Source organism: Labrus mixtus, chromosome 8 (genome assembly GCF_963584025.1).
Source record: "Labrus mixtus chromosome 8, fLabMix1.1, whole genome shotgun sequence".
Classification (NCBI taxonomy): Eukaryota; Metazoa; Chordata; class Actinopteri; order Labriformes; family Labridae; genus Labrus; species Labrus mixtus.
The window spans coordinates 14,278,598-14,299,554 of record NC_083619.1 but is presented as its reverse complement, the minus strand read 5'-3'; the positions used below and the strand labels follow the sequence as shown (position 1 = coordinate 14,299,554).

The following is a 20,957-nucleotide window of genomic DNA, read 5'->3' as shown; positions in this document are numbered from 1 at the left end:
GCAGCGACATCCCCCAGACTACCACCAAAACACAGACCTGCTGCACGGCCCCCCACCTCTGGAAGCAGAATTTCAATTACATGGCTGAGCGCTGCTTTTCTCAGCCAACAAAAGGCAGGTCCGGCTGGTTGGGATGGTAACAGAGTCAGGGGGTGATACAGAGCCGGGAGGGGGGGGAGAAGGAGCGGGCCCTCCAGAGACAAAAAAAACTCACTTACAAAGCCAAACATGATCACGTTAAAATTCACACAAACACATGGAGGTGGTAAGGATGTTTGAGCTTCTCCCCTCCTCATCATGACGAGTTGTGGATGTTTGCCTGCTCTCTTTCTTCTCACACTTAGATGGTCAGATTGTGAAGGTAGCTGGAGGACGACCACTGATGGTAAGCAAAAGTTAAGATTTACTACTTTGTTTTTCTGTCTTTAAACTCTGCTGTTTTAAAGAGAGGGTTACATCTCGTACATGTTTAAGCACCTGCAGTCTATGCTCTCTGTACTGGTCCTCTTATCATGTTTGTTGTTGAGGAAACAGTGTTGCATGCAGTGTGTATGTTTGGGAGGTGTGATGTCAATTAGAAGAGTCTCAGGCTGGCTTGCAGTGATTAAATGACTTTGTTTTAAAGGGAGGATGTTTATATTGGTGCCAGACATTTGTATCCTGCTGTTAGGAAAATGTGATGCAGGACAGAAGTTGATTATCTTTCCCTTGTAGGAGTCATTCATATTATTTAAAGATAATACCCTTCATTCCAGTGGTCCCCAAACCAGGAGTTGTGACCCCAACATGACCCCAACATTACCCCCGTTAGCTTTGCTTCTTTTCTTTATATTTAGTGGACCTTTAAGCTCTTATATAGTGCAATTTTCATTTTTTTCTACTTAATTTTTTCAATTAAATAGTATGATTAGAAAGTCAGAGGAGGTCTCAGACAAAAGAGTAAATGGAAGAAAAAAAAAATTCAGTGTTTATTGAATATTTCGGATCATGAAACCATAATTTTTACAAAACATTTCAATATTCCCCGGAAATGATGTTATCAACTGTACTTTTGTACATGGGAAGAGGTAACTGTTGTATGTTAAAGTATTTGTAAAAAAAAAATACCTTCCTTAGATGCTGTTGTTTCAAGGAAGACTTTTACTCGTGGAAAGCATTTAACAATTGATTCTGCAAAACTATATTTGTCATTTGTTGGACTGAAAGTTCATAAATAAATGAAGATGACTGTCCATTCCAATACTCTTATATGTCCATTCCAATAGCATTATCTGTTACATACATTTTCCAGTTTTGTGCTATGTCAGCTGTGACTGATCAGCCTCAGCCCTTCGGAGGACTGGAGCGAGAGAAGCACATCCAGATGATCTTCAGAGCTTTCCATAACCGCTGTGGGCCTTCAGGTGAGTGCAAGACTTACTCACCTGGACCCAAACCTTACCCATCACCTCCTGACTGGAACGAGCAGCTGCCAAGTCTGAATTCTGGGAGGAAAGTGGAGAACATCTTCTACTTACAGTCACCGGGTAAAGCGGAAGAGCAGCATCCCGGAGATGCAGCAGGATTAAACTTTATGTCTGTGCTGGAAACAGTCAGTCAAATTCACATCACTGCCAGACCTGAGCTGCAAGGTGAGCGGGGGAGAGGGGGTTGCTTTTGTTGTTGTTTTTTGTGTGTGTGATGTGTGTATGTGTGTGTGTGTGTGTGTGTTTCTGGACCCCAAAAGGAGCACAGGGATTTGTCTATGTAACAGAATAATGCTTCATCATTGTAGGGCCACAGTGCGTTCCGAGGAGGATCTACAGCATCACCACGGGAGGCAGCAGGTCCCAGTTACTTGTGGCCGTGGAAGGTACTTGTCCTTGTTCAGCTACATTCATCCCATCTTCAGCTCGTATAAAAAGAAGGGGAAGGAGTTTTCAATGTGTTCTCTCAGTCTTTCATTGATGTCTTCCTCCTGTCAGAGAGTTCTTGTGTGTGCCTCCAGTGTTGCGGTCCAGCTCGAGCCTGTACCTTGCAGGGCTTTGATTGTCAGGGCCGCCAGGTCTTTTCTTTTGAAAGACCCCTGAGGGTGGACGCCTGCTGCCTCTGCTGCTGCATGATGGAGATGAAGGTTTATGTGCCTCATAAACATCTCATTGGCTCTGTTTACCAGAGGTGAGACTGTGTGAATGTGCCTCAAGATTTGTGCAAGTATAAACGCAATAACATGCTCCTTTAGCGCTTTGAGTATAGCCAGTAAACCATTTACCATTTACCAAAGAGGCCAATCTCACTTTGAAACCTACATCAAAGATTAGAGTGCGTTACACAAGAGATTGAGACTTTATCAAATATATTTGTGGAACACTGATTTTGTTTGTATTTTTAATACAATTAAAGAACAAAATCAGACTTTGCCGTGTTAGTCTACAATTATACAATTTTGTTGTCAGAAAGTTGCCCCAGATTCTACATACAGTTTTGATGTGTTTTGGTATGTAGGTAAAAGAAACCTGTCAGCGCCCAACAACAGAATACTATACCAGCTCTTTTAATATTTGACAGTGTCAGACTGAATCATTTCTTTCCATGTCACTCCCAGCCTCTGGCCACCCTTGGCCTGAGCAAAAATGCCTGGGCCCTGTCTGTAAATAGCAGCAAAAGCCTTTACTGCTCTGCCCAGCCGGGCGTAGTCTAGACCTGGGAGAGTTTGAAAACACAAAACAGCTGTGTGCTCAGAGACACGCCGGCAGAGCTGCCCTCGGCTCGCAGGGAAGGAATGCGTTGCCTTTCCCTAATGGGAATATTGGCTAATGGGAGGGATAGCAAACCAAAATACTTTCTTCTTCTTGTGGCCTAAATCTGACTCCAGGGTTAGCTGGTGTGCCTTTGTGTTTCAAATTTAGAGTTCTCCAAAAGCAACGCTCGATGAAGTCCAATTACGGCTGACCTGGCAGAGGTTTGGGTGGCCACAGATCTACTTGGTATAAATATTCTCTCAGTTGTGCTAGAATAAAGCATGCCCCAATTTGAACTCCTCCAACACCAAGCTAACAATGGTTTTGGTGCTGCAGAATCATGACAGCTGAAAATTTGATCAACCAAGCATCAAGGCCAGGCTGCGCCAGTGTGTGAAGAACTGGCCAGTGTATCTGATAGGTTGCTTATTGCATGCTTATGTAAGAAACTATATTGAGTGGCTTTGTGTTGCCTGACTGTGTTGTCAGGTGGAGCATGTTCACTCCTCTGCTTGAGGTGTGCGATTCAGACGGAGCATCTAGCATCAGAATCCAGGGCTCCTGCTGTCCAAACCGCTGCCTCTCCAACCAGCAATTCCAGGTCGGGAATATGAAAACGCAAGAATGCAGCTGTAACAGCATTTTATTCTGTAACTCTGGTTTTTAATCACACCCAGGTTGTCTCCAACGTTGGTGAGAAAATAGGCACAATTTGGAAGAAATGGCGGGGCTTCAATGAGGAGCATAACATGGACCATGAATACTTTGGGTTGGAGGGTGAGTAAGAACAAGTCATATCAGGCAGAAATATAGCCTGTTTGAAATGAATTAACACAACATCATATTCTCCAGATGCTCCAGGCTCTCCTGTGATATGTGAAAGATGGGCTTTTTAAAATTTGGATCCATGTTTTTTTTTTTTTTAAGCTCTTATGATTTTGGGGCTTTCCTGCCTTTATTGAGATTGGATAGTTAAAAACTGGAAGAGAGAGAGAGAGAGTGAGGAATGGAATGCGGTATTGGAACTACAGGTCAGACTTGAACCTCGACCGTCCGGTTTGATAGCCTATATGTACAAGGGGCGCGCAAACTGCCAGCACCCCTTCTCTATGTCTCTTTATCGTGTCCATACAGTATGGCATTTTATTCATGAATTAATACTGACTACTATTAAACTCTTCATAGACTCTCCAGAATCTGATGGTTTCTTTAACATCCCTATTCGTATATGTCAAAGTAATAAAATACAAGTATTGCCAATAGCATGGTAAATGGTTCCATTCCAGCAATAAATGCAATCAAATCAAAGTTTGAGCTGTATTTACTCAGGGATCCAATGACATCATGTCTTTTCATATTAGCATTGTCAGCTTTTGGGTATCAGAAGACTTTCATTTCTACATTTTATTTCATGTGCCTAACGATTTAATTTCAAAATCTCTTCCAGTGCCACTGAGTATGGAATCACAAACCAAACTGATGCTGCTGGCTGCCACTTTCTTGTTGGTAAGAAAGCTTAGGAACATCTTTACCTGGCATGAAAAGAGGCCTGTAATCATATCACTGATAAACTAATCAGTGTTCATTGTTTTCTCTACAGAATCACATGTTCTTTGAAATGAGCTGATCATTGAGAAGCTTCAACTATGAACATTCATATCATTGCTGTCGACTGTTTTGTGAAGCACTTTGGGCTGCATGCTTGTATGTGTGCAGGATGCTATACAAATAAAGTTGAGTTAAATAAACTGATATCATGAAAAATTGTGTATAACTAATGAAGCCCACCCGTCACTTTATGGCAAATGTATAAATACATGATCGAATAAAGCTATTCAGTTTAACCAAGCTTGAACTTTCAGAGCTGAAAACCGAAACTAAAGTAGAAGTTAAAAAAAATCTGCAGTTCCTCATGTGTCCTCTTAAGGCATGCTGCACACGTAAGTCAATCCTAACCCAATGTTAAAACACCAAACTTTAACGCACGTAATGCATAAACATATTTAAAGTCTGTTATAAAATAACAATTTGGATATTTAGCTTAAATCAATTCATGACAACTTCCTAAGGGAGTAATTCTAAATAACGTACCTGTTTAAATGAATTTATAAAAACCACATTATACATGACATGCAATCTGTCAGAAGATACCATCTCAACTAATCCATGTTTTATTCAATTTGACTTATATAATGAAACACTTTTTGCAGTTAATTGTTCTAACAGAGCGTCTATTTAGCCCCGAGCGCTAACCATACCCAATGTTAGCTCTTGAACTAGTTAACCATTTTATTATCCTTGGGCATAACGGTTGTTGACCAGAACCTCCTTTGCAGCTCCACGCTCACATAAATATCTTTACTTCTTGCTAAAAATAAAATGAATGTGATATATGCCAAACTTCAGGCTTCAAAAGGTCAGTTAACAAAAGCCAATGAGGTCAAGTTGGCTTCATCCACCGTCTTCACTAATATCACACAGGAACATTTATTAAAGAAAATGACACCTAAGCAACTTTAGCAGCAGATGCATATTTGACATTTATTGCTATAATCCATCAGGTGTACATCCAGCAGTGCTTCTTCCCCTCTGATTTACACCTGCACCCATCGTCACACCACTAAATAAGGGCAGCATTACAGTATTTCAACAAACTATGTCTTCTTTCTTTACATTGTTGAAAAAAATGATCCCGAGGAATTGATAAAAACTGTAACAGACCCTGACCCTGGGCCCATTTTCATTTCATTTACTACAAAATGTAAAAAGAGTGAAGGTAAGTGTTTTAGGACATTAAAGCAGAGCCCATTCCTTGGACTCTTTAAAGGCTGGGAATAAAAACAAAACAGATAAGAGGGAAAACTGGTATGGGTCAGGCTTGCGGCCAGGCACAGTGATTCAGGCAGCTTGGTAGTCCATTCTGAAGATGCCCGTTATACAAGCTTCTGCCCAACACAGGATGGTCTTCATCCTTTGGAATTCAAATCCCAGGTCAAAGATGGAGAATCACAGTTGATTCAGTTGAGTGATCTTTGAAGTGGACTGTATTTACAAATATATTGTATACAATAATAATCTTTTTAGTTCGAAATGTCCAGAGGAACTGTTAAAATACAGCACTGTAATAAAATAACTCCTGCCTGCAACCCTGTTTGAGTCTCAATGTAACAGGTTAACACAAACACATTTTTAACAGCAAGAAGTCTGACGTTATGTAAAGCAATGAAATCTAGTATTTGAACAGATTGTTGTCTTTTGTCAAGTACACTTTGTTATCAGCTAGTGACCTGATCAGTCAACACCAGTCAAACATGACCTCCCTCTGGGGGAGGCAAGTTACCATGATGTGAAATCTTGCATAAAAAAAAAAAAAAAGAATAAAAGAAATGGAGGCTTTGTTCGTCTCTGGTTGATTAAAAACAACGCATATTTCTCTCTTCGGCTTGGTTCAGTGTGCTGTCGACATGCTTTTCTATTCATTTCCAATTTGACACAGAGAATGAAAAGGTCTTCTGATCCTGTCTTCATGTTACACAGCGCCAGTCCACACTGAGGTATCCTTTCCTGGACACGTCATCCCCCAGCACATCACATATACAAACACCTACGCATCAGAAGTACGGACAAGCAAAATTAACAAGAGACAAAATTCTGAAAAAAATTACAAGAATGTTTTGCTGGTGTTGCAACAATTCTTACTCTTGCAGAGGTTCTCTGTGTGAGGGGCTAACGTCCACCACTAGCATTCACCAGACCATGGAAGTCTTCCCAGGCTCTGCAAACAATCAGTGATGAAGTACTTCACAGTAAAACACACTCACTATCTAGATAGTTCTACTTTTTTGAAGGAAGAATCACAACACCATCAAAAGCAAATTATATTTTGGTTTTCTTTCTTTTTAACATAGAACGAATAATTCATTTTTTTGTAAAAATTTTTTAAATCAATATAACAGGTTGTTTTTACAGCATTAAATGTTGTGTAAAAAGTAGTTTCTAACTTCATCCTAATTGAAAACTCATATTTAACACTTGCTAAAAACTAAATGCAATTTGATCAGAGAAAGTAATAGCAGTCTGTTACATAACTTAGATGCTTAATACATCATCCATACATTACAGCTAATTTCACAATTTACTTCTGATGACAACATTGATCATGCATTAATTTATATCTGAGAAAGAAAGAGAGAGAGGTTAAAGAAAAAATAATAAAACGAGGAGACATACATACTTAATGCTGTCTGTGTGAGTCTTGTACTCCATGATGGTGTTGGGCGGCAGGTTGAGGACTCGACGTAGGGTGTCTCTGATACGAGCAGTGGTGGACTGGTCACTGGCTGTCTTATTCCAGATGGAGATGATGTCCTCCTAGTGAAGCAAGAATGCACGTCTGTAAATACTGAAGTAGGAAGTTCATGAAGCTAAAACCAGAGAGAGAGAGAGTGTGTGTGTGTGTGTGTGTGTGTGTGTGTGTGTGTGTGTGTGTGTGTGTGTGTGTGTGTGTGTGTGTGTGTGTGTGTGTGTGTGTGTGTGTGTGTGTGTGTGTGTGTGTGTGTGTGTGTGTGTGTGTGTGTGTGTGTGTGTGTGTGTGTGTGTGTGTGTGTGTGTGTGTTACCTGGAAGCGTACAGACACCACAGCCCCGCAGATCTCCTCTCCAACCATAAACTGCTCCCCCAGCATGGCCAAGATCAGGTTCTCCCAGCACCGAGACGCCAGGCCTTTCCTCAGACGGATGATCCATTTACCACCCATCTTATTGGCATCATCCTTCAAAAGGCACATGCAGGGTTTCAGGTCAACTTTTTTATTATACATTAAGAGAAGTCTGATTCAATGTATTTAAATATGAGAACCCACCTCCCACATGGGTTTAATACCCTCTTTAAAGAGGTGAAAGTCACTATGGCCCGTCAGGTCGCCTGGCCGGATCATGTGACTATAGAAACGCCAGAACTGTTCCACCTTGGCAAGAGAAAAGAAATGTTTTCATCATCAACAACCTGTATGCGAGAAATGGTCAGCACAGACTTGTGATCGTGGATTTTGGCTGTCAGGTTGACCAAAGCGAGTGGCTACCCCTCCCTCTCCACTGTAGGCCCTCCATAAAGGGGTCATGAGGATTGACGTACCGAGGCGAAGCTGCCGATCTGTTTAATGTTCTGTTCATAGCTCTGAGTGCTAGCTGGTCTCCCTGGGGTGCGTCTGGAGTACCAGAAGGTGTAGTTGTATTGAAGAGGGTGTTCTCCTGCCCCTGGCACCACCATCTGCAGATCAATACCACAGTTACTAAGTCCTATAATTAACTTTAATGTTTCAAACACACATGAGTAATTCTTTCATAGCCTCGCCTTTCTCTTGGAGGCGTTCTGGTCCTTGTCCTCGTCTTCAGTTTTTTCCTTCTCACAGTCTTTCGGTGAGCTTTGGTCCTGGTCATGGTCTCCACTGTCATCATCTTTCAGACTGCATGTAAAGGAAACAAGCACTAAAATGTCTGTGACATGCATAGAAAGCATTTTCTTAAGACTCCTTTGGCAGTTTGCATGTAAACCTTTGTAGAATGAATGCAGTCTTAATATAACAACCATGCAAACACAAACAACCTTCATCAATGCAGTAAATTGTAGAGAGGGTTTGGCTCAACTTCATGGTAATCTTTGAGGTGCTTCTAAACTTTTAGTGTTACTAAACACAGGTTGTGTTCATAGTGTGGTCTCACAGGTATTACTTGATAATCCAACATAGACATCTTTTCCATGTTAGTTGCAAATACACACCCTGTAAAAGATGACAACGTAAATACCTCTTTGTAAACCAACCTCTTTGTAAACATAACAAAACACGCTGCACGCATATTGCCCGTACTGAACCGATATGGTACACTTGTCTTAGCCGAGTATGGACGCAACTTCCTCGGCCTCTCAACAACTAACACACCGAGGATTCAGGGCCTGTCCGGCTTTCTGCCAGGCTAAGCTACAGCTATCAACACGGCACACTCCCCATTATGAAATGCTATTTAATGTTTGTTGCTGCTGTCCTTCGGTTCAAATGCAACTGTGTGTGTAGCCCTTGCTCTCATGTGGGTTTATAAGCGTACACAGGACATGCAGGACCATGCAATGAAGCTGACACACCTCTCGCTTTACACGCAACAGTCTTCATTAACGTTCACGCTCCTCCGTGTATATGCAGTCACGACATGGGAGCCCACTCTCTGGCTGATATTTCACAGAAACTTTTATTTACTCACGCGTCAAATTTGTTGTTCATTTTTTTTAGGTGGGAGCCTTTCGGAGTCCAACCACAGCCACCTGAAATGCGCAGGAACGGCGTCGCGCAGTGCACGTGTACGCGCACGCCGTGTAGTGACGAGCGTGCAGGAGCTCATAGATGACACATTGATTTCGACATCTAATGTGTTATTCACACTAAGCTCAGGCCATAGGCTATAAATGTTAAGGTTCAGACATGCATGATCCAATGATAACATATACAAAAGCAAAGATTTACTTTATGTTTCAACATTTTATTGATCACAACTCATTGAGCTGATCCGCTCACATAATAAATACAGTACAGTACCGCTGTAAGGTTAATTATAGCTGAGTAATAGTCTGTTAACTCTGGCTCCAATGAATAATCATAAACCCCATGACTTCCCCAAACAGACATGGGTGCTTGTGGGCAGGCTCACACCAACAACACAAAAAGGACTGGCAGCTCCTTCATATGAGCCGGCCTCCTCTGATGTGCCGCATCCCTTGTTTCATCCCTTCATCTGCCCGCTTGTCATCTGTTTGTGCGGCAACATCAAACTGCGGCACTGTTCAGGTCCGGGCAGAGCTGTGGACCGAGCGGTGGGGAGGGGAGGGAGGTTGGGAGGCAAGGATGGAGTCAGGAACTATGTGGACTTCTTAAGCCCGATTTTGTTATTGAGAGAGGGGATGAAGAACTGACAAATATTGCAAGCAAGGTAAGGAGCAGAGTATCCGCAGGGGGTTGGTGAGGGACAGAAGGACTGTTCTGGCATGGTATGGCACGGTATGGTCTAGTGTGGTTTGGTTGGCTCTGCTGTCGGAGACCATCCCCTCGCCCCTTGCGCCTCTGTGAAGACCTTCATGAGAGGGCCCTTTGTTCTGGGCCGGCAGGCGCACCAGTGAGTGAATGAGCAAGACCAGCGGCGGCCCTCTTCAATGGCGGCTGTTTGTTTACACCAGCCAGTCCCGTCATACTTCATTAGCAGCCCAGCCCACCGACAACCTCTGATGTCCTAATCGCTGATGAATGTGTGGCTGCCCTTCAGCCCTGAGCCTCAGCGGTTCAGGATAAAGGGGTTTCCAGGATTCCCGACACACACATTCCCACTAAATCTGCCCGCCTGCCTCCTCAGCCTCTGACAGTACACATAAAGTACATACACATACATGAACACACATGGCATCCACAGTGAGGGTGGACGAACGGACCGCTTCTTTCATCATGGGCCAAGAGGCACAGCGAGGTGAGCCGACGTCAGTGGAGCAGCAACAGTCCCAGAGAACTAGCTCTGCATCACAGAGATGTGAGAGATCTGCCGCCCAGAAACACACAACACACAGAGACAGTGATTACATAGTGCTGCCATCTTCTGACCACAATCACAGACTTAAAAGTGCAAGTTTAAGTTGCTGCAGCAGGACTTTGCATTGGGTTTTGTACTTTTTCTAATCTCTTTCAGCATAACATTACACTTCTCTAGAGAACTGACCTCCTGAATGGCTCTTCCCAGCATCTCCTGGCTTTTCACAACTTTCCTGAAAGACACACAAATCCATTATCATTTCTGAAAGTCAAGAAATATTGATATCTAAAGCTCCTACTGTCAGCTTATTAAAGGATTAAAAGAAATGATCCAGGCCCACCTATGAATTCTGCGAGCCAGGCTGAGGGTAAAATCTGCTGAGCAGTTGGGCTGATAGGTGGAGGGCACGATGGTGTAAGCTCCAGGAGACAGACAGCAAGTCAGACTGACATCCTGAGTGTAGCAGTGAGGGACACAGCTGGCCACAGGATCTTGGTCCCTGGTCAACGTCTGATCAGGTTCAGCTTCTAGGATCTGGACACAGAGTGAAGATCAGTTAATCTGCCATTTTAACTTTAACGCTTTTGTGAGGAGGTAATCTCCCATCATCATGTTCGACCAACCTTGTAAATGTGAAAGCCAATAGGGTGCAGATGAGTGTCAGGACGGCTCTGGTGCAGGGTAATCCTGACATGAACTCCTGACATCTCTGCTGACTCAGCACACACAGTGAAAGGGAAGCGTGGGTTCTGCCAGTAAGACAGGAAGTTCCTGCTTCCTCCGGCAGTCGTTCCCTCCACCCACGAGCCCCGGAAGTAACTTGTCTCCCACTCTCCATCAGTAGTTAATGGCAGTGAAGGTGCTGGGCTTTTCAGGGCACTGAGGGGGGATACCATCATAGTTCTGTCAAGAATGGTTACATTTAATCTGGAACATGAAACATTCTATACAGCACTTTACATGGTGAGAAATTAAAATAGGAAAACCCATCGTTGTTTAAAAAACAATGGTTGAATGAATGGGTTGACTGCAGTTCTTGCTGCAGTGTAAAAGGATAGAGTTAGAGTTTGATTTTCCAATTTCAAGTGTTTATTTTTTTTGTTTCTTCAGACATGTTTTTCAATATGACCAGCAGGTGTCACTATGTAATTATTTGTCATGCATTTTTGGGGAAAATGGTAAACTCACATGACTTTCATATCTTGTTCATCACACATGAATTAAAAACACAGTTGTGACATGAAACTGTATGTTTAAGGGATTATTACAGATTGTTGTTGAATGGGAGAAGAACTGCTAAAAAGTTTGCTCTTCATTGAATGGTAGGACATTTTTGATCTTTAAAACTATGTTAAATGTAACCTATTTTTAACATTGTATATTGTTAATTTGATCACCTTTTCTTTTTGAACCTTGTTTTGATTAAAGAGATCCTACTTATATAATTCTATCTTCCTTCTTTAATCTATTTTTCCTTTTTTTTTTCCTTGGGATTTGGAAATATGAGAAGCCAAACTGCTACTTACCTAATGATGAAGTATTATTTTCTGTATTCCTCTTTGGATGTTTGTGTTTACTGGTATTTTATGGGTTTTTTTCAGTAGCCATTAAAAAATAAGTTCAATGTCGACATAAATCAGGCTAAGACTCAGCTTTTGGTGCCATGCTCTTTTTCAGTTTTCTTTTTCTTTCTATTGATTTGAGAATGAAGTTTGTCAGAGGTCATAACCCCATTTTTTTGTCACCTGTTACTACAATAACAATCTGCTCTGGGACAATAAAAATAGTTTGAATTTGGTTATAAAGAGAAATGTTTCTGCATGTTTTAAGCAGCCCTTTTTAGAGATATGTGGACATTGATGACTTTCTCATGCTTTAAACTGTCACTCACCAGAAGGATGTGGAAGAGGAAGAAAAGACCCTGATAAGAAAGCGGGCCTCGACTCCTGGCTGGTAGGTGCTGGGGATCAGCAGGTAGTATCCGGGCTCCAGCTGCCCGTGCAGGACCACCTCTCTCTCATAGGCATGGCAGTGAGTAGAAGCACAAGGAGGTTTGTTCAACATCCGGCTCAGATTAAAACGCTTCTTCTCCACCTGGAAACGAAAACAACAAAATCAGTGAAAAGAAAAACAACAACATGGTTTCTGATAATTGATGGTACAAACCTTCCACATGTGCAGAGCGACAGCCTGGTAGTGCTGGTGCTTTGTGTTCCCACTGTCCTCCTGTGGTGTTTGTGCATTTTTCTCTGTATGTCTCCATTTTTTATGCTGTAGCAGAGATACTAGCACCTCTCCTCTCTCGCACACTTTGAGCCAATACTTCGGGTTGCTGCTGTAGCTGCTGCTGTTTCGGCTGCCACCAGCTGAGTGACCTTTCATCCACCGGCCCGCCAGCTGATGGTTGTGAGTCAGCACATTTCCTGTAAGAGGGAAATGTTAAGAAAGTGTGTATAAGAGATCAAAGTCAGTAACTGTAACTATACAAATAGTGATGTGACCTACCAGTATAGATGCTCTTAAGATGGCCCTCTTCACTGATTGGATATCCAACAGTGACATCATCAAACTGGGACATGAATTCATCCTCGTCCAGCCAGAACTCGCCATCAGCCGCCCTGGCTTGTAGCTCCAAAGCAGAAACAGGGTCGATAGAACTCCAACCAGCACCACTGCAGAGAAGTTACCTTGAATGAATGTGGACGCACCTAAACCCAACATCTGGACTTCTTGAATGCTTAAAAGTACATGTGAGTGCCAGCATGGCTGTTGTAATACTACACTACGACTACTCAAATCTGCATGGTGCTTTAGTGCTCCTTTGCTAAATGTTTGACAGACTTCATGAGTCCACACTGGGTGCAGATTTCACTTGTTCAGTTTTTATTTGATTTACATTTCATTTCTTGTATTTTATCATTTATTTACCTATTCTATTTTTAAGATTTTTTGGGCCTGTTTCCCATTATTGGAAAGTGAAAACTGTGAGGGAAAGACATTCAGCAGAGGACCCTTGGGTGAGCATGCAACCTAGGGCTACTGCAGTTAAGGCTCATCCTTTGCACACGGGGTGCACCCTCTATCGGGTGATCTACTAGGGGGCCCATTTTTTTTTACATAAACAGTTTTATGAAAGTTAAAAGTTATATATTTATTTAAAGGTTCTATATGTAACTTTTTACATGTATAAATCATTTTTTATCGCCCATTAATAAGCGAACGGTTAACTGATGTGAAAAAGTAGATGTTCACTGTCTATCTGTGTCGCCTGTATAAAATGTTTCCCCGGGTCGTATTTTCCACGAAAGCTCCAGGAAGTGACATTTTATGCACGTTCTCAACGTCCTCCTCACTCCGCTCCACTTACAGAGATCAACAGTACAAACTCATCACACACTCCTGCTCTCAGCCAGTGCCTGCCGAGACTGTAGTTTGTAGGATGGAGAATGAATACAGACACACAGACTCCTTCACAGACTTTCACATGTGTATGACCACTTACCTCCTCTGTAAACATTATGCTGGTAAATATCCAGTGTTTCGCGGCCGATGATGATGCTCGTTTGTGTACGTACGAGCACGCGAGGGAGAGCGAGCAACAGGTTACTGGTGCAGTTCTCCTAACGGCCTGCGGTATCGCTACAAACGCAGTATTTTTGAAAGTTACATAGAGCCCCTTTAAAAAAATGAATGTATCTCAAATTCCTTGATGATTTAGAATGACTAAGTGTCAATTTATTTTCTTATTTATGTGCTAAGTTATTCCACATATCTAAAAAGGACAAATCTTGAATCTTTGAAGCACATAAAGTGACCCACAATCCTACCTCTCTATCCATGCTCCTCCCCAGCAGCATCTTCCCCACGGGTTTCTGATTCTCAGCAGCAGGATTTCACTCCCTGACACCGTCTTCACATCCAACCACTCCATGATAGTCATCGCATGGTACTGACCCAGCTCACTGGCACCTAGAGCAGTCATAGAGGTCATCATGTTTCTGTAATAATACTTTAAAATATTGATTTATTTTTTCTTTCACTCTATACTGATATACCTTTTATTTAAACATGTTTGTTTCTGTAGCCTTTGTGAAGCAATTTGTAAATCCAAATTTGAAAAAGAGTGCTATAAAATAAGGTTATTATTCAGATACTGTTTATTATTATTAATATCAACATTATTACTCTCTGACCTCCAGGGCTGCTGTGAGTGGAGCAGCTGATCGCACACTTGTCTTTCACTGGGTGCAGAAGTTTAAGGTCCAGCCTTCTCCTCCTGACCTGGTCACTGTCTTCTTCTGGTCTCTGTTCCTCCTCTGACCCACAGGCTCCTAGACTCCAGCACTCTGACAGACCCCCGGTCACATCCACCAGAGCCTCGGACACCTGCCCCGCCCACAGTCGCTCGTAAGAGCCATGAAGCCTAAACAGGAAACAGGGAGCAAAACTCCATTTGACACGTTGGGATTGCACAGCCATGTCAGTCAAACGTTCTGGAAGCTCGACCTAAAATCTAAGTTTAACTGATACACAATAGAGGAATTATTACAAGTTACTTACTTGGCATAAGCCTTCTCTAACAGGGCTACCCAAAAGGCAATAGGCGAGTGGCAGCGTGAGAAGCAAAGGGTGGAATTGATACAGGGCAAACGGTCATCAATGGTTACATCTGTCCAGTGTCCTTGCTGCCAAAAATGAAACTGGAAGGAGCCCCTGTACCTGCTGTCCCCCCACTGTGGCTGGTCTGGAGGAAACACCTGCAGAGTGTCGCAGAACAGGTCAGTACAGAAGTGTGGTACATACTTTTGATATTTCTAGTTAGGAAAACATAATCAAACCACTTTGCTGCCTATTGACCAGTTCTTGAGGTGCTGTACAAAAAGGGAGCTACCTTGTTCAGAAGATGTTTGTTCTTTAGTAAGAAGGAGCAGGCACAGAGAAACCAGCAGTCGCCCAATAAGCCCTGTTTTGCGTGACCCAGGCTGATGTTATCAGGGAAAAGAGCTGGAGAGTCGCAGATCTCCTGCAGCAGAGAAACAGACATGAAGCAGTATTTATTTCTTAATTCTGAATTAATAAGGACCTGGATTTGGAATGTATGGAAAAAATAAATAAATAAATCATCAGCTGTTAGGCTGTTATGAACACACAGGTTAACACCTCTTACAATATCATTTTGTTGGGATGCTTGATGATGGACATGGAAAAGTACATTTATATTTCATCCATTATTTTAAAAAATGTTCTAGTGTTGAACTACCGAACCATAATGTTTAAACTGCACGGCCTATTTCATAATACAACCCGCCACCTGATGAGGGAAATCCCTCTGCAGCTGAACGGATCCTTTTTCTGACAGGTGATAATAAAACTTCTTGGTAGCCAGCCAACCTCAATTTGATCAACATCCTATACGCTCAAAACAACCATTAAAGGAATTCCCTGTGGCATTTCCAATTTCCCCTCGACTGTGGGGTCTGTACCTGTGGGCGTCGCCATGTGATGTCTCCCTGCAGCCTGGCGATGGGCGTGGAGCTGTCACACAGAAGGGAAATGTCCTCAGGGGGGAAGTCCTGGTCTTCAAATAATAAAGCCTCCTCTTCACATTGTGCCTTGCTTTCTTCTTTCATCGCTCCTGCTTCTAGTCTACCTGTATCGTACCTGCTGGGTCAGTGTTTGAACCTCATCCAGCTGAGATATCATCACTGCCTCCAATAACATTTCACACGGCTACCACACCTGAAAAGAAAGGGACAATTAGAGAATAAGTTACCGTGAGGTGTTGGAAGATTTGTTGTCCACATATATAGGGAGATAAAGATTGAACCATGTTAATTCAAAGTGTTTTGTTTCGTAAATATTTTGACCAATGTGTTACAGGGTTGTTATTAATGACATAATCATATCACACACATAGGCATACATTCACATGTTTACAACCATAATAACAGTTCATTACTAACAAAGGCTTTATTCACATGGCTCCAAACGACACTGTCACGTTATAAACAGAGTAAAGGTCATGTTGAGGCTTTCCAATGTGTTTCAGTTTCTTACCTTTCTCCTCTTTTCTGCATCTCTCCCCTCGTAGCTTCCTTTCTGCATAATAACACAGCAGCTAGCTCACCGTTAGCTTCAGCTAGCTGGCAATGCACAGATGCAGCATCTCCGTGCCTCGTCATCTTATCTTGATTTGACAAACATCACAGGCACAAAGACACTTTCTAACAAATAGTGTAAAAACGATTTCGTTGAGTCTACAGGTCATATGTAAAATACATCTTGATTGCTATAGCCTTTGGTGTAAACACGGATAGGCTCTTCTGCAGCTCATTCATAAAGTAGTGAATCCTTCCTGTGCAGGTGAACACGTCCGCCTCCTACTGGTGGTTCAGTGGACTACACAGCTGTGCACATGACAAATACAACAGCTGTTTGAACTATATTTTTGTTTAGCAGTTTGCAGATCTTATTCGAAAGATAAGTTTTGGGTCATATTGTCTTCATTGACAGGACCAGTGATGAGAGACAGAAATATTTGGAGGAGCAAAGTTCCAGCAGACACAGCAGGAACTCACTGTAACATAAGAAAGATGCTGCAATCTAACACTGGACAGATGTTTCAAGAATGAAAACGGTTTTGTCTTTGAGATCCAGTGTTTGGTTGACTTCAACATTCAACATTGGACATATGTTGAATTTATAGGCCTAGTGAAGAGCAACCCCCAACATTGGACAGATGATTCCTTCACATTGGAAATGAAAATCAGTTTGACGTCCAAACTGTAACAAATGTTCAATGAGTCGACATGCAGACCTGTAAGCAAGGTGAAATCTTTCAACCATCCATTTTGTGGGGTTCGGATGCAACAGAATGAAAGCAAAAAACACCACTGACTTGACATTAACCATCAACATTGAGTCTCGTTGCAATGAAAACTGGGTTGACATCAAAACCCAAAGTTGGCTTGGTGTCAAGTAAGATCACTTTAAGTCTAGTTATTAGATCAAATGTATGGAAAGTATAGAAAGCATGAGCGTAGTAGTAGTATTTGTTTCACTGAGAGACAGCAAAAAATACTAACTGATTATAAAAAAAAAATTATAATTGTATTTCAAGGTACACTTTGAGTTCTTATTCTATATTTAAAGCATACGATCTTTCAAATTGCTTTTTGATACTTTCTATAAAATATCAGATCAAGGCATCTTTAGAAAACACAAAATATCACAATAACATTCCTTTTCTTGCCTTTGAAGATTTAAATAAAGGTAGGCTAAATGGATAAACAAGAATTAAGCAAATCATTTTTAATTTTGTCTTGATTTTCCCTAACCTTAACCTTAACCTGATTTTCTAAGATGATCTCCATGCTGCTTAACGCTTTCTTTAAGAAGAGGCTGGGAAAAAATCCAAATAATATGCATAACATGTTGCATCTTGACGCTGTACTGATGCTGTTTCCAGCTCAGAGATGGATTAAAAGCTATTTTTTCCACTGTCTGTAACCCATACTAAGACGGGTGAAGAAGTTAATATATTTTCCAGAATGTGTGCATTAAGACTTCATGCTGCCTTTAAAGAGATGACCAGAACATTCATCAAGCAAATACGATGAGTATTATCATCATCAAAGCCACTTCTATGAGAAAACAGATTCTTAATAATACAGGCAGTAAAGGACATCTTCTCCTAGAGGAACAACATTGGTGACATGTATAATGATGTAGCTTAAGTAAATAGTTTATTGAGTCATTCTAACTGCTTTCACCCAGCAGCAGCAGCAGCAGCAGCAGCCGTACTGTAGGGTCACACAGTAAATTAGTCGTCCTCAGATAGCTTCACATCAGACCTCAGACTGTTTTATAGATCTAGATTCTAGATTATCAAAATATATGAGCTAATCAAGTTTGTCTCAGGAGTGAATATTACTTGTTCTTTAATTAAAAGGTAATGTCCCACCAGAGACCAAGGAAGCTCATTGGAAACACACATTTTTTATTTGAGGCAAGCAGGAAATGATACACAATTTTACCGACGAGAGTGAAAAGAACCACCTTTACTGTGGTCTGGTAAAGCTGAATCGAGAGAAGTGATTTAAATATGTGCCACTATTTTTAAAAATAGATCCTGGCATGATGCTTTCATATGCTGGTGATGAATACTACATACGATATTGGTTTATTTTTTAAACTTCATCTAATAAGCATCCCAGAAATGTAAATGTTTTTACCGAGGACACATTTGAGTTATTGTGCTGCTTTTTTTAAGCTACTTTATAATTCTAGTTTACTACTAAGCAAAAAAAAATCGAATTTCTTGACCTACCAAAATAATAAGGAGTTTCTTGATTTAAATTTCACACCTAAAACATGTGATCAGTGAAAAGAAGCATAAACTATTGTATGAAAAATACTTTCTGTGAGACTTTTTGACTAGTTTAACTTGAGTAACATTTGAAATAAGATACCTTAACTTTAGATAGAGTACGTTGATGTTGTGTTTATTGAGTTCAGTTTCTGAATAGTTATTATTCAACTGTCAATAACAAGTTCAGAGATCGTTATCAGCATAAAGATCAGCAAGGAACATACAACGTTCAATTAAGTGGGTTGACAGCAACCCCAAACCATCAGAACATCCTGCTGACCTGATTGTAGCTTCAAACAATCTCACGATGAGGCCGTGAAGACAAGAAGCTGTCTCTATGTTTCATAATGGTTTGTTTCCTTACAGCCAATTATAATTAACAAACATACATTTTGTTGTTTGGAAAATCTGTTTCAACAAAAGTTCAAGCTCAAAGGGTCCGCCTAATATCTTCTTTAGTTTTTCATAAAAACATGAATTTTAAAACTAAAAAGCCCTGGAGGACATGTTGAGAGTATTGTGAAAAGTATCCAAAAAAAAATCAAAGATATGAATTCCATTAAGCGCACTGTTTTAGGATACTTGTATTGTGCAACCTGCCACTCTTATGTTTCTCTGAACTGAACAACAGAACAGTAGTTCACAGTATTATCAGTATTATGTGCGCTGTCTTTTACTATCAAAATGTTCAAACGTTACGAAAGGTCTGACTCAAGGAAAGTTACTCTCGTTTCATTAGCTGCTTCTAAGCTCTTCCCACAATAAACCCTACTATTCATTGTAATTAAAGTTTCTAGAGAGACATGCTGAACTTTTAGGTTTGAAAAATGTAAACACTTCTGTTTTGTTTTTATGACTGCACTTCTAGACGACTGGATTGGAGTTAGTTGTGAAAAAGGCCTTAAGGACTTCATAAATCCCCCTTAACCGTCTCTCTGTGAGTAGGTGTCACTTGATGTCTTTTTCTCACAGAAATCTAATTCTTCAAATATCCTTTTCAAAATGGAAAGGTTTACTTTTTTTATAAGCTGTTCAAAAGCAATATTCCTCTGGTGGTAGGAACAAGACTGTAACTTTGGAAATGCTTGCTTAAAATGCTGCTGTTTAATATTGTGTGTTAACAGAGAGAGAGAGAGAGAGAGAGAGAGAGAGCGAGACAGACAGACAGACAGACAGACAGACAGACAGACAGACCTTGTACCCTCTGAAATAAGCTTAGACATTGAGTTGGCTTAAGTCAACAAAAGACCAGCCTCCACCTCAACAATGAGTCCAACAAAAGCACAAAACAGCAAACACAGAGCTTGATCTGGTGCAGCTCTTTTGGCCAAATGGATATTCAACTAAGTCTGGAGAAAACCTTAGGTCATCATTTATGGGAATTTACTTTAGTATAAAAGCTGATGTTAACTTGTTTGCCAAGGTGCTAGTTAGGGACTGTATCAAAATACTGTCTTTAGTGGATGCTAAAATTTACTGGCAAAATATCATCTAAGTGGACATGTGAGATGCTAGCCAACGTGATCCACAATTGTTTTATGATAATGTTGTTTGTATCCAATAATGAAGTTTGTAACACTGCAGAGAAAAGCTGTTAAACTAACCAGATTCCATTCATAGCTTTTGTGTAAGCACACATGTTTGGGTGGATGGTATGGAAAAGATTAGGGAAAATAATGTATGAATATGATACTGAATGTGTCAAATACACATGGCGGGACTTCGGGGACGGGGGGGATGGGGACGGGGGGGACGGGGGACGGGGACGGGGGGGTTCAAACACGGTGCGGTTTTGCTGGAAAGTTGATGATGCACGTTTCTACAGACGTTTTGAGTATCATGACCTATTTCAGTGGCTACCCATTTCTTATTTCCTTTGATACATGGTTCTTGAGCATGTAAGAAGTGTTCCTCTGACCTAGAAAAGAACCTGCAGTGTACAACCTCAAAGCAACCTACTTAAACCAAGCTTTATCCTCTTTTAACATCTATACGTTGAGTTTAAATAGCTTGTTTTGTCATACCTTTTAATGATAATGTTCAAGGTAAAAGAAACTTAGAGAGGAGCCACACCTTTCCACACTGAACTGCCTCTCGATAAATGTCTGTTGTATGAAGGTGTGGTGATAGTCCTAACATATGTGACCTGACAAATGTTGTTGGAGTTTTCAAATTGATATCTCTACCACATGCCCTTTTGTTACTTTTTTTTTAAATTGCGAAATGTGAGAGGGGATTTTTTTTTTGTGGTCATACCTTTGTAGGCAGACCCTGTGTATACCTGGAGAATACTATATAAGG

At 41.2% G+C, this 20,957-nt stretch overlaps 3 protein-coding genes across 4 annotated transcripts; 1 reads left to right on the top strand and 2 right to left on the bottom strand.

Annotated features, from left to right (window-relative positions):
* The first annotated feature begins 200 nt into the window (after positions 1 to 200).
* LOC132979068 (phospholipid scramblase 3) lies at positions 201 to 4,969 on the top strand. Its single transcript, XM_061044545.1, has 8 exons — positions 201 to 385; positions 1,292 to 1,631; positions 1,775 to 1,852; positions 1,965 to 2,157; positions 3,210 to 3,321; positions 3,398 to 3,497; positions 4,168 to 4,226; positions 4,321 to 4,969. Exons 1-8 carry the CDS (start codon positions 383 to 385, stop codon positions 4,345 to 4,347), a joined length of 912 nt encoding a protein of 303 aa, XP_060900528.1. The 5' UTR covers positions 201 to 382; the 3' UTR covers positions 4,348 to 4,969.
* Positions 4,970 to 5,235: 266 nt separating this feature from the next.
* Positions 5,236 to 9,015, bottom strand: eif4e2 (eukaryotic translation initiation factor 4E family member 2). 2 transcript variants are annotated; one of them, XM_061044547.1, is made up of 8 exons: positions 8,975 to 9,015; positions 8,073 to 8,184; positions 7,854 to 7,988; positions 7,582 to 7,686; positions 7,339 to 7,491; positions 6,951 to 7,091; positions 6,420 to 6,495; positions 5,236 to 6,324 (listed from the first exon to the last, which is right to left on the bottom strand). In XM_061044547.1, the coding sequence occupies exons 1-7, from the start codon at positions 8,992 to 8,994 to the stop codon at positions 6,460 to 6,462; spliced, it is 702 nt and encodes a 233-aa protein (XP_060900530.1). In that variant the 5' UTR covers positions 8,995 to 9,015; the 3' UTR covers positions 5,236 to 6,324; positions 6,420 to 6,459. The 2 variants fall into 2 exon arrangements, with proteins under 2 accessions (XP_060900530.1, XP_060900529.1); XM_061044546.1 differs by lacking the exon at positions 5,236 to 6,324 and having other exon boundaries at positions 6,339 to 6,495; positions 6,955 to 7,091.
* Positions 9,016 to 9,229: 214 nt separating this feature from the next.
* Positions 9,230 to 16,651, bottom strand: capn10 (calpain 10). The gene is made up of 13 exons (XM_061044557.1): positions 16,343 to 16,651; positions 15,769 to 16,024; positions 15,177 to 15,308; positions 14,846 to 15,042; positions 14,479 to 14,708; positions 14,113 to 14,254; positions 12,791 to 12,957; positions 12,452 to 12,708; positions 12,177 to 12,379; positions 10,909 to 11,164; positions 10,626 to 10,819; positions 10,472 to 10,517; positions 9,230 to 10,294 (listed from the first exon to the last, which is right to left on the bottom strand). Exons 2-13 carry the CDS (start codon positions 15,913 to 15,915, stop codon positions 10,265 to 10,267), a joined length of 2,001 nt encoding a protein of 666 aa, XP_060900540.1. The 5' UTR covers positions 15,916 to 16,024; positions 16,343 to 16,651; the 3' UTR covers positions 9,230 to 10,264.
* Between the last annotated feature and the right edge of the window lie 4,306 nt (positions 16,652 to 20,957).

Coding starts and splice junctions, on each gene's coding strand:
- eif4e2 (XM_061044546.1), bottom strand. CDS start 8,994: ATGAACAACAAATTTGACGC. Junction 8,185..8,974: donor ATGAACAACAAATTTGACGC/GTGAGTAAATAA, acceptor CTTTACATGCAG/TCTGAAAGATGATGACAGTG. Junction 6,496..6,954: donor ACTCACACAGACAGCATTAA/GTATGTATGTCT, acceptor GATTGTTTGCAG/AGCCTGGGAAGACTTCCATG.
- capn10 (XM_061044557.1), bottom strand. CDS start 15,915: ATGAAAGAAGAAAGCAAGGCACAATGTGAAGAGGAGGCTTTATTATTT. Junction 12,958..14,112: donor GGAGGAGCATGGATAGAGAG/GTAGGATTGTGG, acceptor ACTTCTCTGCAG/TGGTGCTGGTTGGAGTTCTA. Junction 12,709..12,790: donor TCTTAAGAGCATCTATACTG/GTAGGTCACATC, acceptor TCCCTCTTACAG/GAAATGTGCTGACTCACAAC.
- LOC132979068 (XM_061044545.1), top strand. Junction 1,853..1,964: donor GTTACTTGTGGCCGTGGAAG/GTACTTGTCCTT, acceptor TCCTCCTGTCAG/AGAGTTCTTGTGTGTGCCTC. Junction 4,227..4,320: donor TGGCTGCCACTTTCTTGTTG/GTAAGAAAGCTT, acceptor TTTTCTCTACAG/AATCACATGTTCTTTGAAAT.